The sequence below is a fragment of the Nomascus leucogenys genome, chromosome 22a, assembly GCF_006542625.1.
Source record: "Nomascus leucogenys isolate Asia chromosome 22a, Asia_NLE_v1, whole genome shotgun sequence".
In the NCBI taxonomy this organism is placed as follows: domain Eukaryota; kingdom Metazoa; phylum Chordata; class Mammalia; order Primates; family Hylobatidae; genus Nomascus; species Nomascus leucogenys.
The window spans coordinates 119,331,771-119,346,732 of NC_044402.1; the positions used below are offsets into that span (position 1 = coordinate 119,331,771).

The 14,962-nt window shown below is 48.4% G+C and overlaps 2 protein-coding genes across 16 annotated transcripts in view; one reads left to right on the top strand and one right to left on the bottom strand.

Annotated features, from left to right (window-relative positions):
• ZNF142 (zinc finger protein 142) overlaps positions 1-10,738 on the bottom strand; it is a 25,017-nt gene extending 14,279 nt beyond the window's left edge. The window contains exons 1-7 of one of the 4 annotated variants that reach the window (XM_030804229.1): positions 10,452-10,738; positions 10,062-10,212; positions 9,783-9,958; positions 8,362-8,675; positions 3,925-4,046; positions 2,584-2,751; positions 853-1,677 (exon numbers count right to left, since the gene is read on the bottom strand). In XM_030804229.1, coding sequence (XP_030660089.1) covers positions 853-1,677; positions 2,584-2,751; positions 3,925-4,033 — 1,102 coding nt within the window. In that variant the 5' untranslated portion in view covers positions 4,034-4,046; positions 8,362-8,675; positions 9,783-9,958; positions 10,062-10,212; positions 10,452-10,738. Of the gene's footprint in view, positions 1-852; positions 1,678-2,583; positions 2,752-3,924; positions 4,525-8,361; positions 8,676-9,782; positions 9,959-10,061 lie in introns of all 4 variants that reach the window. The other 3 variants (XM_030804230.1, XM_012500585.2, XM_030804228.1) reach the window with 3 other exon arrangements.
• LOC100604478 (mitochondrial chaperone BCS1) lies at positions 10,200-14,533 on the top strand. Of its 12 annotated transcripts, none has more exons than XM_030804237.1 (9): positions 10,766-10,883; positions 11,387-11,501; positions 12,024-12,392; positions 12,490-12,629; positions 12,837-13,031; positions 13,275-13,338; positions 13,588-13,757; positions 13,959-14,076; positions 14,224-14,533. In XM_030804237.1, exons 3-9 carry the CDS (start codon positions 12,073-12,075, stop codon positions 14,474-14,476), a joined length of 1,260 nt encoding a protein of 419 aa, XP_030660097.1. In that variant the 5' UTR covers positions 10,766-10,883; positions 11,387-11,501; positions 12,024-12,072; the 3' UTR covers positions 14,477-14,533. The 12 variants fall into 12 exon arrangements, with proteins under 12 accessions (XP_030660100.1, XP_030660099.1, XP_003272416.1 ...); XM_030804238.1 differs by having other exon boundaries at positions 10,766-10,826; XM_030804239.1 differs by lacking the exons at positions 10,766-10,883; positions 11,387-11,501 and adding an exon at positions 10,459-10,606.
• The last annotated feature ends 429 nt before the right edge of the window (positions 14,534-14,962 follow it).

Below are 14,962 nucleotides of genomic sequence, written 5' to 3' on the forward strand. Positions count from 1 at the left end.
CTTCCCTATGGTGAAAGGCTAGCAATGTGGTATTCTGGTTCTAACACTATCTGTGTGATCTTAAAGTAGGTCTCAGAGTTTGTCTCTTTTCTCATCTTTACCTGCCTTACTTACAAGATTAAGCCTTTTGGAAAGACCTCAGAAACATGAGATTTTGTGACTAAAGCATGTACAGGAATGAGTTCAATGAGAATAATGGCTTTGTCCCAGGCTGCCTAAAATTTTTTCTCCTAAACCACTGTCTTTGATGAAAATTCTAAAAATGTCCTGTCAATCCACTGATGTTGACATAGAGATCACAAATGGGATGATGCTGTAGCAGGAAGCTTGGTTTGGTTGTTACCCAAAGCATCAAGAATGCTAGAACACAGTTACGAGTGCGAGTTAAACATCTGCAACTTCCAGGTCACTGGAGGTGATCTTGTTCAGTGTCATGGACGCCCATAGAAGGCCATATGCGTGTAGACGGCTCAATCCCCTCGCCCCTCTCTTAGCACATCCCAAAACATGAATTGCAAAGTAAGGTATTTGTCCTGGTTTGGGTTTCTTGAGGCTTGGTATTAACCCACTCAAGCCTGACTAGGGGTGGGCAGAACTGGACAGGGGCTTAAGAGCGAGGCACAGCACCACAGTGGTTAGAGCACAGGCTCTGGAATCAGACTGCATGGATTCAAATCCTAGCTCTACTACTTTACTAGCTAAATGACACTCAAGGCTCATTTGTAAACTTGGAATGCTAGATCTATGTCTAGGAATTTTGGGTCAAACGAGAAAATGTATGCAAGACCCTTTGTTGCCAGTATCACCACCATCATTATTATAACATTATTGTAAGGATGGAAACCATCCTACCGGTATGTAGAAGCATGTGTCGGATGAGTACCCTCTTGTGGGCAGTGGCAAAGTTGCACTCAGGACACTGGTGGATCTTTTCATGAGCATGCATCTTGCCTACATGATCCTGGTAAGCCACTGGGTTGAAGGTGGCAAAGGGGCAGAAGGTGCAGCGCAACTCTTCACTGCCAGGGTGGCCCTGCTTCTTGTGTTTACGGAATAGGTGCTTATTGGAACAAGCAAAATCACAGTGGGGGCAGTGGAAGGCGTAGTGGCTCTTGTGGTGGGCCTCCATGGCTTCGGCTGTGGCAAAGAGCATGGGACATGAGTGATGGCGGCACTCCACGGCCCGCACCCCATGGGTCTCCTTCAGGTGCCTAATGAAGGCCTTGCGGTCAGGTGCTGCATAGCTGCAGCCCTCCTGAAAGCAGCGAAGGGGTAACGGCTCTGCTGCGGCTGCTGCCGTGTGGCTCTTGAGGTGCTCCTTGAGGGCCTGGCTGAGGCGGAATTCCTCACGGCAGACAGGACAGGCATAGGTGTCTGAGTAGAAGTTGGAAATATCTTCATGCATGCTGGCCATGTGGCGGTTGAGTGCATTCCTCTCCACCGCACTGTAGTGGCACAGTGGGCAGTGGTGGGCCTTTTCACCCAGCTCCCGCAACAGATGGGTCTTGAGCTTGCTCTTACTGGTGAAGAACTTCTGGCAGTTGGGGCACTGGAGGCTGGGGTCTGGGAAGTGGAGATGCAGGTGCTCCACCAGATGAGTCCGCTTCTTAAAGCAGCGCTTACACTCTGGACACATATGGGTCTTGAAGAGGGACTCGGTGCCAGAGACCACATCCCCTGGGAGAGGGAATACAGAGTTGAGAGAGTGAGCTTTTTCTGGGTATAGCCAGATAATGGGAGAACCACAATTTGCTCAGACACAAACGATGTGTGGCCTCTCTCCAGGAAACCAAGCAAAAGGGTCTCAAATACTGTAGTCTCAAAAAAGGGTGAGAAACTCAAGTTTTAAGAGAAGCAAAATCACAAGGGCTTCTCAGGCCTTGCTGTGACAGCCTGTTTGAAGTGCTTTATTCAGCTACCTGCTACTCTTGAGCCTTTGTTTAGAGCTGCTTAAAATAATCTGAATGCAGCATTCTTGTTCTTTCCTGCCTTGTTCTATGGGGGCAGGCAGAAGCATCGGCAAGATTAGTTAGAAGGAAAAGAGCCCACAAGCGGGTGAGCCAAAAGAAGGTAAAGTACTCTTACTTCCAAACACTGGCTCACAGGCTCTAGATAATAATGAAGTTGGTAATAAATACAACCAAATCTTTCTTATTCACTTGATAACTATGCTCCTTGTGGGATGACTTTCAAATATTCTACTGAGATGAAAAACTGGGAAGCAAAGATTCAGAAAAAAGTATTTGAGGGCTCAGTGCCAGACAAAATAGGCTGCTGATCATCAATAACTTCTGGCATCTCTATATGATGAAGATCACCTCCTGCTTCCCTGCTAGTTTTCTGCCTGAGGAAAACCAGCCCAGTGAAGCAAACTCGATTTACCCCAATGCTATATTACTAAAGTCTTTACCATTCACTCATTTATCATTTTCCCACTAGACCTTGACTTTTGAGTCAAGGTAGAACAGAATAAAAGGATCTGAACCAAAGCTCAGAAAACAAACCCCAGAGCCTCAATGCCAGGGTTTCAACAATCCATTTCTTCCCCACAACCAAGGGCTTCAAGCCTCAGGATGTCATTACCTTCCAGCCGCTGAGCCCCTTGGCCTTTATCCACAGCCTTCTGGGAGTCCTTCTGGGTGTCACTCTTCTCTTCTTTCTCTACATTCTCCTCTTCGGCTGTCTCCTGCCCAGGCAAGGGTGTACCTGCTTCCTGTGAAGGTTCTCTCTCTCCTGGAGGCAGTTTGGGAGCTGGAAATACATAAAACTTGATAAAGTCTACAGGAGCCAATGACAGCACTAAATGCTTATACTTCTCTACCTACTGGCTGAAATAATCACTCTCTCCCACTTTTAGTGTAAGGAAATCTTTGGTTTTATGTATAAATGTATTTCCACTCAAGATGGAAATAGGAGGACCAAGAGCTAAGTTATTAGCAATGTTCCAGTCTAAAGTAACTCAAACCTCAGAGAGCACCACTTTCAGACTCCATGAAGCTGACAGCAGTGAGGTCATTGAGGTCATAGGGGGCTGAAAGTAGAGAATGAGTAGACTGCAATTCCTTCTCTTATCAGAATCCTGGCCTCTCCTGGCCCGTTTTCTCTGTTTCCTCCTGCTGCTTTGCTCTCTCATGCTTTTTTGGGACCAAGAGGAATGACAACTAGTAAAACACCATCTCCCTTGAAAGTTCTTTTCTTTCCTTCTTTTTTTTTTTTTTTTTTTTGAGACAGGGTCTTACTCTGTCATCCAGACTGGAGTGCAGTGGTGCAATCTCGGCTCACTGCAACCTCTGCCTCCTGAGCTCAAGTGATCCCTCACCTCAACCTCCCGAGTAACTGGGACTACAGACATGTGCCACCACACCCAGCTAATTTTTGTATTTTTTGTAGAGACAGGATTTCACCACATTGCCCAGGCTGGTCTTGAACTCCTGGGCTCAAGGGATCCATCCACCCTGGCCTCTCAAATTGTTGGGATCACAGGCATGTGCCACAGTGCCCAGCCCAAAGGGTTATTTCCTTTTTAAAATAACCCTGGCTTCTACTGCCCAATCCCCAGTTGCTCTAAAGGAAAGTCTACAGGCATTCTATCAGTGGCCATAGCCAATGATGGTCATTTTCACTTTTGCTCTCAGAAAGTTGTGAAATGGATCATTAGAGAATATTAGTTAAGTAACTTCAGGCCACATGTAGCCTAAGCCAACTTCCACTCCTTGTCACAAACAAAGACTTTCTCTTTGTCCCATATATTCCAACTGTTTCAAGATGCCTTCCCATGTCATCCAGTAACTCCATCCTCCTGAGCCACTATCTAGATTCTCTTATATTCATGTACATTCATGGCCTTGGAAACAACTGCCTCTCCTATAAGATCAACTGTGGCTGAACTCCAGGAGAGGAACTGCTTGGCTCTTGGCCTCATACCTGGCAGCAGCTCCTGGGATGGAAGGCCCTGAATGGCAGAAAGTTCTCCCTGTGTCCCAGCACCATGGCTCCGCTGATGCTGCCGGAAGAGTTTGACGTTGGAGCCCATGAAGCTGCAGTGGCTGCAGTGGAAAGGGTAATGCGCCTGCCGGTGCAGCTCCATGCCCTGCTGGCTCCCGAAAAGCAGGGGGCAGCCCCGGAAAGAACAGGGCACAGGAACTGCTCTGTGAGTCTGCCTCAGGTGGTGCTGCAGACCCTTGCGATCTTCAGCAGAGAACACACAGCCAGATTCTGGGCAGGAGAAGGTGTCAGGAGTGCCCCGGTGAATCTTGAAGTGGCTCTTCAGGGCCTGGGGTTGGGCAAACTCCTGTCTACACACAGGGCATGATAGGGGGCTAACTGGTGGGCTCTGGCTCTGCAGAGGGCCAGGGAGGGTTGGGTTGCTGGGAGGCAGCTCTACAGAGCATGGGGGGCTAGAGAGGCCCTGCACAGGCTGTATATGGGTCTCACTGCACTGGTGCAGGGCCAGCAGAGTGGGCTCTGCGAAGCTCTGTTCACAGCGCTCACAGAAGTACACCTCCACCACCTTTACCAGGACACCTGCAGGCAGAGGACCGACAGAGAAAGGCATAGAATCAGATGGAACAAGACTCATAGGAGTTAGTTACTAGTAGAAAATGTAGGTGAATCTTTTAATATTCGTAGAGTACAGATGGACTTTGAGTCTGGTCCTACACCTGGACTGTAAGCCCCATAAGGTCAGGGACCATCTATCTGGCACGTGTGTTTGGATTCCTAGCACAATACTTGGCACAAGGTAGGTGCTTAATAAATATTTGTTAAATGAGTGAACAAACAAGCAAATCCAGAAAGCATTAAGACAGTATATTTTGCCCAAGTGAAAACCAGAAACTTCCAAAAGAAAATGACAAACTAGGGATAATATCTGCAATATAAATGGTAAGAGCTTAACTTTCAAATTCTGTAAAGAGCTTTACAAAGGCACAGGAATGGAGAATATCCTTTCTGAAAATAATTATTATTCTCCATAATAATTGCTGCCGTTTTAAAAGCAATGGGCAAGACTTTGATAAAGAAAGGCTTAATAAACGCTCTCATTTGGTCCTCCAACAGCCCTATGAGAACAAGGTCCTGAGATTCTACGAGATTAAGACTACTGTGTTTATTAGTGGTAGAGCCATGACTCAAGGCCAGGTTTGTCCTACATTTATTCTGCTGGTCTGTTTGCTCTTTATTGTTTTTTTTTGTTGTTGTTAAAAAAAAAATTTCAGGGCCAGGTGCGGTGGCTCACGCCTGTAATCCCGGCACTTTGGGAGGCTGAGACGGGAGGATCACGAGGTCAGGAGATCAAGACCATCCTGGCTAACATGGTGAAACCCCGTCTCTACTAAAAATACAAAAAATTAGCCAGGCGTGGTGGCACACACCTGTAGTCCCAGCTACTCAGGAAGCTGAGGCAGGATAATCGCTTGAACCTGAGAGGCAGAGGTTGCAGTGAGCCAAGATTGCCCACTGCACTCCAGCCTGGCCAAGAGAGAGACTCTGTCTCAAAAAAAATTTCAGGCCAGGCCTAGTGGCTCACGCCTGTAATTCCAGCACTTTGGGAGGACGAGGTGGGTGGATCACCTGAGGTTGGGAGTTCGAGACCAGCCTGACCAACATGGAGAAACCCCATCTCTACTAAAAATACAAAATTAGCTGGGCATGGTGGCGCATGCCTGTAATCCCAGTTACTCAGGAGGCTGAGACAGGAGAATCGCTTGAAACTGGGAGGTGGGGGTTGCAGCGAGCCAAGATCACGCCATTGCACTGCAGCCTGGGTGACAAGAGTGAAACTCTATCTCAAAAAAAAAAAAAAAAAAAAAAAAAAAATTTTTCAGTGCAACATCTAAAATGATACATAAGTATACAAAGGAAGAATAACCACTCAGCACCTTCACACACACAATTTGGTGTGTTTCTTTTTGACCCTTTTCTTCCCACTTGCTATATATCAAAGATATTTTTATCTTTGAGTACATTTACATCTAGTTTGTACTTCCTTGTCCAGTTCATGTTTTTTCCAGAGCATGGACAAATCAAAATGAAATTCTGCCCTTACTTCCCTGGGGACCAAAAAAATAAAAATAATTTTTTTGGCTGGTGGTAGGGGAAACAGGGTCTCTGTCACCCAGGCTGCAGTGCAGTGGTGGTGTGATCACAGAGGCTCACTGCAGCCTTGATCTCCTGGGCTCAAGTGATTCTCCCACCTCAGCCTCCTGAGTAGGTGGCACTACAGGCACCACCATTCCTGGCTAATTTTAAAATTTTTTGTAGAGATGGGGTCTCCCTATGTTGCCCATTCTAAAAATAATTAAAAAAATAAATAAATTGCACCCTTACTGATGGACATTTGGGCTGTTTCCAACCATTACAAATAAAGCACCCCTATATATCCTCATCCTTGCTCTGGCCACTGTAATTCCTGTGTCTTTGTGCATTCCTGCAGTGGAATTACAGTGGTCAGAGTATGCAAATTATAAAATTTGCTATGTAGCTGAATTGACCTTCAAAAGATTACACTAATTTGTATCTCCATAAGCTGTAACATAATGTTTCCTATAGCCTCATCAACACTAGGTATTATTAAAAATGTTTAATTTATGCCAAAGTGCATCTCCTATTTTTTTTTTTTGAGACAGAATCTCGCTTTGTTGTCCAGGCTGGGGTTCAGTGGTGCGATCTTGGCTCACTGCAACCTCTGCCTCTTGGGTTCAAGCAATTCTCATGCCTCAGCCTCCTGAGTAGCTGGGATTACAGGTGCCCACCACCATGCCCAGCTGATTTTTTGTATCTTAGCAGAGATGGGGTTTCACCATCTTGCCCAGGCTGGTCTCAAACTCCTGAGCTCAGGAAACTGCCTGTCTTGGCCTTCCAAAGTGCTAGGATTATAGGCATGAGCCACCATGCCCAGTCGCATCTCTTATTTTTAACTGGAATTTATTTGTTTGCTAGTGAGATTAAGCACTACTTTTATTTCTTCTTTAGAGCATTGCACATAGATTTTTTTTCCCATTTAAAAAAAAAATGGTTTCTGCTGGGTGCGATGGCTCATACCTGTAATCCTAAAACTTTAGGAGGCCGAGGTGGGAAGATTGCTTGAGCCCAGGAGTTCAGGACTAGCCTGGGCAACAAGGTGAGACCTCGTTTCTACCAAAGAAAATTTAAAAATCAGCTGGGTGTGGGTGGTATACACCTGTGGCCCCAGCTACATGGGAAGCTGAGGCAAGAGGATTGCTTAAGCCCAGGAGGTCAAGGCTGCAGTGAGCCATAACTGTGCCACTGCACTCTAGCCTGGGTGGCAGAGCAAGACCCTGTCTCAACAAAACCCCCCAAACCAAAAGAAAACAAAAAAAGGAAAGCAAACAACAAAAAAGATGGTTTCTTTTTCTTACTGTGGCTCTTTGAATTTTAAAGATATTAACTCTTTCTTATATATTGCAAATGTTTTTCCTAGGCTTTTTTTTTTTTAATTTCTTTCACCATATGGAAGTTTGGAAATATATGGTCAAATTAGCTAATCTTTCCCAATATTCTTTGTCACTATACTACAGTGCCAAGTGAAGTGGTGACAACTATGGCTGGAGGATGGCAATTAAAAAACAGGGAAGCTTCCTAAAAATAAGAGGTGAGGATAATGGGATGAATAAAGGGAGAATCTTTCATCTGAGATAAATACAAATGCTCAACTCCTACTTTTTTTTTGTTTTTTTTTTTTTTAAAGAGATGGGGGTCTCACTATATTGCCCAGGCTGGAGTGCAGTGGCTATTCACAGGTATGATCATAACATACTGCAGCCTCTAACTCCTGGGCTCAAGCAATCTTCCTGCTTCAGCCTCCCAAGTAGCTGAGACTACAGGTGCATGCCACTGTACCAGGCCTCAACTCTTATTCTTAACAACATGCCTTGGATGAGTAAAGTATGTTATACACAAAAAACTAGGGCAGGGAAATACCAGATCACTTCTGGAAAGCCCTGCCAAGCCCAGGGTGGTAGAGACACGGTTTTTGCTTAATCCCTGGCTGCAGTTCCTGGGTAGGAGGGTCAATATAGAGGAAAGAATCTCCAAGGACTGTAGGAGTAGGGACAAGCCAGGATTGGGCAGAGATGTCAGAAAGGTCTTACTTTCTGGATTACTGCCTAGTACACATGAAGCCCTTGCAGGACAGACTGCCAAAAGCTTGGTAGAAGGCTGTGCACCACTTTGCCAGCCTTCAATCAACATGCACCAACTGCAAACCAAATGACAACATCTCCAAGTATAAAAATAGGATGCTACCTTGTGTTCTCATCATATTTATACAGAATCAAAAATAACCCAGACAAAACCTCAGAGCTGCTTGTCCCACTGGCCTGCTTGCAACTGTGTTTGTACCTGGGGTCTCTCCAGGAGCACCTGGGGTCAGGGTTCCAGCTACTGTCTCCACAATGATCTCCATGTTCCCTGGTCCCTCTTCAGTTGCTGTGGCCTCTACCAGCAGGCAGCCTGGCTCAGTAGGTATAGGTGCAGGGTCCCCAGAAGGACAGGGGCTCTGGACAGGCCCCAGGATTCCACGGTTAGAGAGAGGCGGGGGGATCAGCAATAGCTCAGGGCACAGTCCATCCATCTCTCCGGTGCTATTGGCTGGCTGTGAGTCCAAAAGGGGGTCTGTCATCACCACCGACTTGTGTGTTTTGGCCTCTTAAATGCTGACAAGCCAACCAGAAGAAAAACAAAGTAAGGTTAGAGTTCTTACTTTCTTCCTGGCTGGCGTGGGTACACAGCCCAGTGTCCACCCACTTAGGCATTTTCTTGCATGGCAATATGCCATATATACCTTATGAGACTAAATAGAGGCTTTCTTTTATGATAATGTTCAGAACAAAAAGTATAAAAATGATAACAGAATATTAGGACAGAGCCAACAAGTATTGGCCAATACATTAATGACTGTAGGTTGTCTTCTGCCAGCTAAGTGCCCTTAGCCAAGTCATTAAGCAATTTGGGTCTCAGATTTCTTATCTGCAACAAAATTAGGTGGGGCCAAAATATCTCAGAAGTCCCTTTTTTTTTTTTTTTTTGAGACAGAGTCTTGCTCTGTCACCCAGGCTGGAGTGCAAAACCAGTGGTTCCTCACCTATAACGTAACACATTTGGAGAAATTTCAAACTCATTAACTGACTATGGCCTCAAACTAAATATGAGAACATAACTGAGGAATGAATGACAATTGAATTGCATATCCTGTTATACATGGCTAAAATGAGTTTAAGCTGAATAATTAGTAATTAATAAGAATGATAGGAATCACTTCATGAAATTGAGTCACAGACAAGATGCAAAAAGAAAAAAAGAGAAAAAAAAAAAGAAGAAACCAGGCCGGGCACGGTGGCTCACACCTGTAATCCCAGCACTTTGGGAGGCCAAGGCGGGCCAATCACCTGAGGTCAGAAGTTCGAGACCAGCCTGGCTAACATTGTGAAACCCTGTTTCTACTAAAAATACAAAAAATCAGCAGGGTGTGGTGGCACACGCCTGTAATCCCAGCTACTCGGGAGGCTGAGGCAGGAGAATCGCTGGAACCCGGGAGGCGGAGGTTGCAGTGAGCCGAGATCGCACCATTGCACCCCAGCTTGGGCAACAAGAGGGAAACTCCGTCTCAAAAAACAAACAAAAACCAAGATCCTGCAATCTGATAGTCCCTATTTCCAGAATCCCATGGACTCAAAACAACAGATCACAGGGATTCACAAGGTGGCAGGAAAGTGTACTCCCGTGGTCAGAGGGATTCTCTGGAAACTGCAGCCTCCACTTACTGAATATTATCGCTGCTCTGGGAAATCTTCAAGCTTGACCATACATGGCCTCCGCGGGGAGCCAAGGAGGACGCTGAGCCGTCAAGATTAAGAACCTTCACCTGCGGGAGGGCAGGGTGAGGTGGAAGACAGGCGGGCACGAGAGAAGAAATATGCTTATGTTCCGGGCAGGAGGGCTGAGGAAGAGAAAGGACAGACTAAGGCAGAGAGAAGTCCTGGAGAAACAACGGGCCCCGGCCTAGGGACCCAGGTTCCCACCTGCCTCTGGCTCTGACTCACCGCGTGGCCTTGGACAGACACAGTCGCTTCGCTTCTCTGGGCCTCAGCTTTCCTATCTGTAAAATGGAGGTGATGACAGTGTCCACATCGTCGGGCGGGAGCTGGATCATAAGAGCCAGCGAACGGGAAAGGCGGTTTGTAACCTGGAAGGCTTGGGATGGAGCATCGTCATGATTTTGGTCCTGAGAGCAGCGGGTACCCGGGCGGGGTCCAGAACCGTGACGCGACTGCGGCGCCGGGGCCCAGCTCATCTGGGTGCTCCCTTCAGTACCTCCTTCGGAGAGTTCCCAGCGCCCAGGCCCACCCTGATCCCGGGGCTCGAAAAACTTTGCCTCCAGCTCGCTCCACCCGCATTCCCTTCCCAGTTCCGCCCCGCAGCCGCTCACTCACCTCCAGACCCAGAGCCGGCGGGAGCCGCATCTCTATGGTCGGCCACGGCTGGAGCGGCACCCGGGGCCCCCTTTGTGCGACCGCCTCCTGCTCAGCCGCCTCTAGGATATTGGGGATGTGGAAGCCACTCTCTCTTCCTCTTGCCGGCTGCCGGGGTACTGTATGTTTTCTCTCTGTGGTTTTTCCCGCCCTCCACCCCAACTCCAGCCCTGAAGCCGGAGAAGCACCATCGAGAGCTCTGGGGTAGAGTGGCGTGGGCTTCTCGGTGGGTGTGGCGGGAAGTAGATGAAAGGACCCGGGGCGGGGCCGAGCGCAGCTTCCCCAAAGTGCAGGCTCAGTGAAACCATCGAGACGGAGGGCCAGAGAGTCACGGCGGTGAGAGGGCTGAGTGACGGGTTACCCTAAACTATGTGGCTGGAGGCGCGAGCTGGGGTGTGGGCGAGGTTCAGGAGGGGGTTCCTGGGTGTCGCGGAGGGGCCGGGGGCCTGAGAGCTTTGTCTGTGGCCTTCCATGCATAGGTGTTTTGGAATTCTGGATCCCAGTTCTGAGGCTCCGCCGAGGTCACTGCTGTCAGCTCACCTCCCTGCATGCTAGGCGCAGGGCAAAGTGGCCGGGGTTCGGGGTTGGAGGAGAAGTGTACTAGAAACAACTTTGCGCTTATCCCTCAGGATCTTGTCTACGATGTGACGATCCGTGGAGAAAGTAACACATGGGCAGATTTTCAGTTGGGGAGAATGAGGGAGAAAAGAACGGGCATTCCGAGCCAAGAGCAGTGCATGAGCAAGGAGTTGGGAGGTTGCTTACTTGTTGAACATATTTGTTGCATATTTGCATATTTGCTAAACAGGTAGTGTTAGGAGCTAATCCATGAAAGGTAGGTGGGCGCCGTATTGTAGAGGGCCTTGAGTACCAAGCTGAGTTTATACCCAATTCAGGGGTCTGTTGGGAGCCAGCCATTGAAGGTGCTGGAGCAGAGAGAGATATGGAATTGGAGCTGATGCCTGTGATCAAAGATCTGGACCCTTGTGTAGCTGTTCCTTGAAGCAGGAGGTGAAGACCTATTAAAATGCCATTTCAAGAACTACGATTTTAAAGACAGTTTAGGTGGGAGGTAATAAAGGTCTAAACGAGACATTAGATATTGGGGACGTAAGGGAGAGGATATTTGAAGGACATTACTCATAACAAGACATACGGTTACTGACAAGTCAACGGACGCTTCTCCCTTGCTGACTGCAGCCAGTGGGCCCCTTTTTATCAAAGCTGGTCCCAGGGACCACAAAAATCTTGTCCATCCATTATCCTGATGTGAAGCCTGTTTATATAGCTCTTTTTGGTTTAAGGCATCTCCAGACATGGTCCTCTGGTAGGAAACATGTATGAGTAGACTAATGAAGGACAAAATGGGATGAGGGACCTGGAGTCTCCACCCTTGCATTCCAATACCACCCTTACCCCACAAAAGGAGGGTATTGACCCACACAGTAGTGCTGACCTGTGGGCAGGGCTGGGGAGGTCCAATTTCTAAAGTAATCTGTGCTTTGTCCCATCTCCACTGTTCCCCACCCCTAGGTTTTCGTAACACCCCAGGGCCTGTAAGATTTGGTGTTTCCCTTTCAAGATGCCACTTTCAGACTTTATTCTGGCCCTGAAGGACAATCCCTACTTTGGGGCTGGATTTGGGCTGGTGGGTGTGGGCACAGCCCTGGCCCTGGCTCGGAAGGGTGCCCAGCTGGGCCTGGTGGCATTCCGGCGCCATTACATGATCACACTGGAAGTCCCTGCTCGAGACAGGAGCTATGCCTGGTTGCTTAGCTGGCTTACCCGCCACAGTACCCGTACTCAGCACCTCAGTGTCGAGACTTCATACCTTCAGCATGAGAGTGGCCGCATTTCCACTAAGTTTGAATTTGTCCCCAGCCCTGGAAACCACTTTATCTGGTAAGGTTGGGAGCTAGGAGGGCTGTGAGAGTAGAAAAGAATGATGGGAGCTGGGTTTGACCCATTCACTCAGTCTGTTTTGATCGTTCTTATTCAGGTATCGGGGGAAATGGATCCGGGTAGAACGAAGTCGAGAGATGCAGATGATAGACTTGCAGACGGGGACTCCTTGGGAATCTGTCACCTTCACAGCCCTGGGCACTGACCGAAAGGTTTTCTTCAACATCCTGGAGGAAGGTGTGGGATGGCACAGGCAGGCTTTCTAGGGATGTTGCAGGGATGGGGACATTTGACATCAGATGAGCAGTTTGGAGAGGTGGAATAAGCAGGCCGGGGTGAGCCCATGGGAACAGGGCCAGAAGGAAGCTGTTTGGCACAGCTCCACCTAATTGAAGAATCAGCCATAGTGAAGAGAATTACTGGCTTTATCTCATCTTCTCCCAGCTCGAGAGCTAGCCTTGCAGCAGGAGGAAGGGAAGACCGTGATGTACACAGCTGTGGGCTCTGAATGGCGTCCCTTTGGCTATCCACGCCGCAGGCGACCACTGAATTCTGTGGTTCTACAACAGGGTCTGGCTGACCGAATTGTCAGAGACGTCCAGGAATTCATCGATAACCCCAAGTGGTACACTGACAGAGGTGAGAAGCAGCTGGGGTCTTGGCTGTGCTGTTTTTGACATTTTTAGAAGGGACAGGTTGGTCTCCAGCCAGATGGGGCGATATAAAGCTCTAGTCCAATTCCCAGAGATTAAGAGGAATGAAAAGTTGTGTATGAGAATGATTTATTTCCGTACCAAGTTTATCAGGCTTCCAGGGGGCAGGGCTGGGAATGAACATAGATATCTGGGGCAAAAGACATGATCATCCTGGCTCTATCCCTAGGCATTCCTTACAGACGTGGCTACCTGCTTTATGGGCCCCCTGGTTGCGGAAAGAGCAGTTTTATGTGAGTATTCAAAATTTCTCTTAACTTGGCAAAACGCAGCCTTTGTGGAAACACCGGGCTTATGGGGTTGGAAAGGGAAATGAATCTGGGGATCGGGGACCAGGATAAACATGAAATGTGTGGAACATTAGGGTGTGAGGTAGAAGTCAGGCCTCTGAGACACATGTCCCCAGACGGTGAGGAGAGTAGCTGGGCCTGAGGAAGCATTTCCAGGTTGCCTGCTACCTCCTGCCATCCCATGCTCCATAGCACAGCCCTGGCTGGGGAATTGGAGCACAGCATCTGCCTGCTGAGCCTCACGGACTCCAGCCTCTCTGATGACCGACTCAACCACCTGCTGAGCGTGGCCCCGCAGCAGAGCCTGGTACTCCTGGAGGATGTGGATGCTGCTTTTCTCAGTCGAGACTTGGCTGTGGAGAGTAAGTGAGGGGTTCTGGAGGAAGTGGAGTGGGTAACTGGAACAGGGGAAGAAAGCAGAAATCCAGAGGGCTGGCGGAGGATGCCTGGGTTAGTGACAAGAGCCCACAAGACGCACGGATAAATAGGGGAACAGAGTGGGGCATGTTAATTTTATGCTGGGCTATGACTACTCATGCTTCCTTATCTTTGCCTTCCTCCAGACCCAGTAAAGTACCAAGGCCTAGGTCGCCTCACCTTCAGTGGACTGCTCAATGCCTTGGATGGTGTGGCTTCCACTGAGGCCCGCATCGTGTTCATGACCACCAACCATGTTGACAGGTAGGAAGGAGCCAGGCATCCTGAGACTGATGCAAGAGCCCACCCCCTCCCCTAGTGCCTTGGGAGGAACAGGAGGTCGAGGAGCCATCTCTGTTTGGTGCTAGTGTGACCACTACCTGTGACTCTGCTTTCCCTGTCTCCTCTCAGGCTGGACCCCGCCCTGATACGCCCGGGGCGAGTGGACCTGAAGGAGTACGTGGGCTACTGCTCACACTGGCAGCTGACCCAGATGTTCCAGAGGTTCTATCCAGGGCAGGCACCTTCCTTAGCTGAGGACTTTGCAGAACATGTCCTTCGAGCTACAAACCAGATCAGTCCTGCCCAGGTGCAGGGCTACTTCATGCTGTATAAAAATGACCCTGTAGGAGCAATTCACAATGCTGAGTCTCTGAGGAGGTGATCAGGCTGGGCTCAGCTCAGCTCTCCTCCTCTAGTTCAATAAACATCTGCCATACTACTCTGCTCTCTCATCTCCCTTCATCACTGAATTGGTACTTGAGTAAGACAGGGGCTGCAATCACAGGTGCCTACAGGGGTCAGTCAGGCAACCACATATACAAATGATGGGGCATAGCCTAAGATAAAGAGATGAGACACAAAACAGGAAACTAAATTCCTCTACCTAAAGGCATTCTATGTATATAAATAATGGACAGGCATGGGTTTGTATACAATGGGTTGTTAACGGTGGGTCCTAAGGACTCTGCTTACATGCTGACATCCCACTAGTTTTCCCTGAAACTCACTATACTAGCTGATGAGACGTCAGACCCTCTTTACCCAGCTCTTTGGAGAACAGACTTCAGGGCAAAGTTGGGGGCTACTCTGCCACACCCCAGTCTTACTAGGAATTGAGAAAAAGAGCCATTCCTTACAGGCTAGGCGC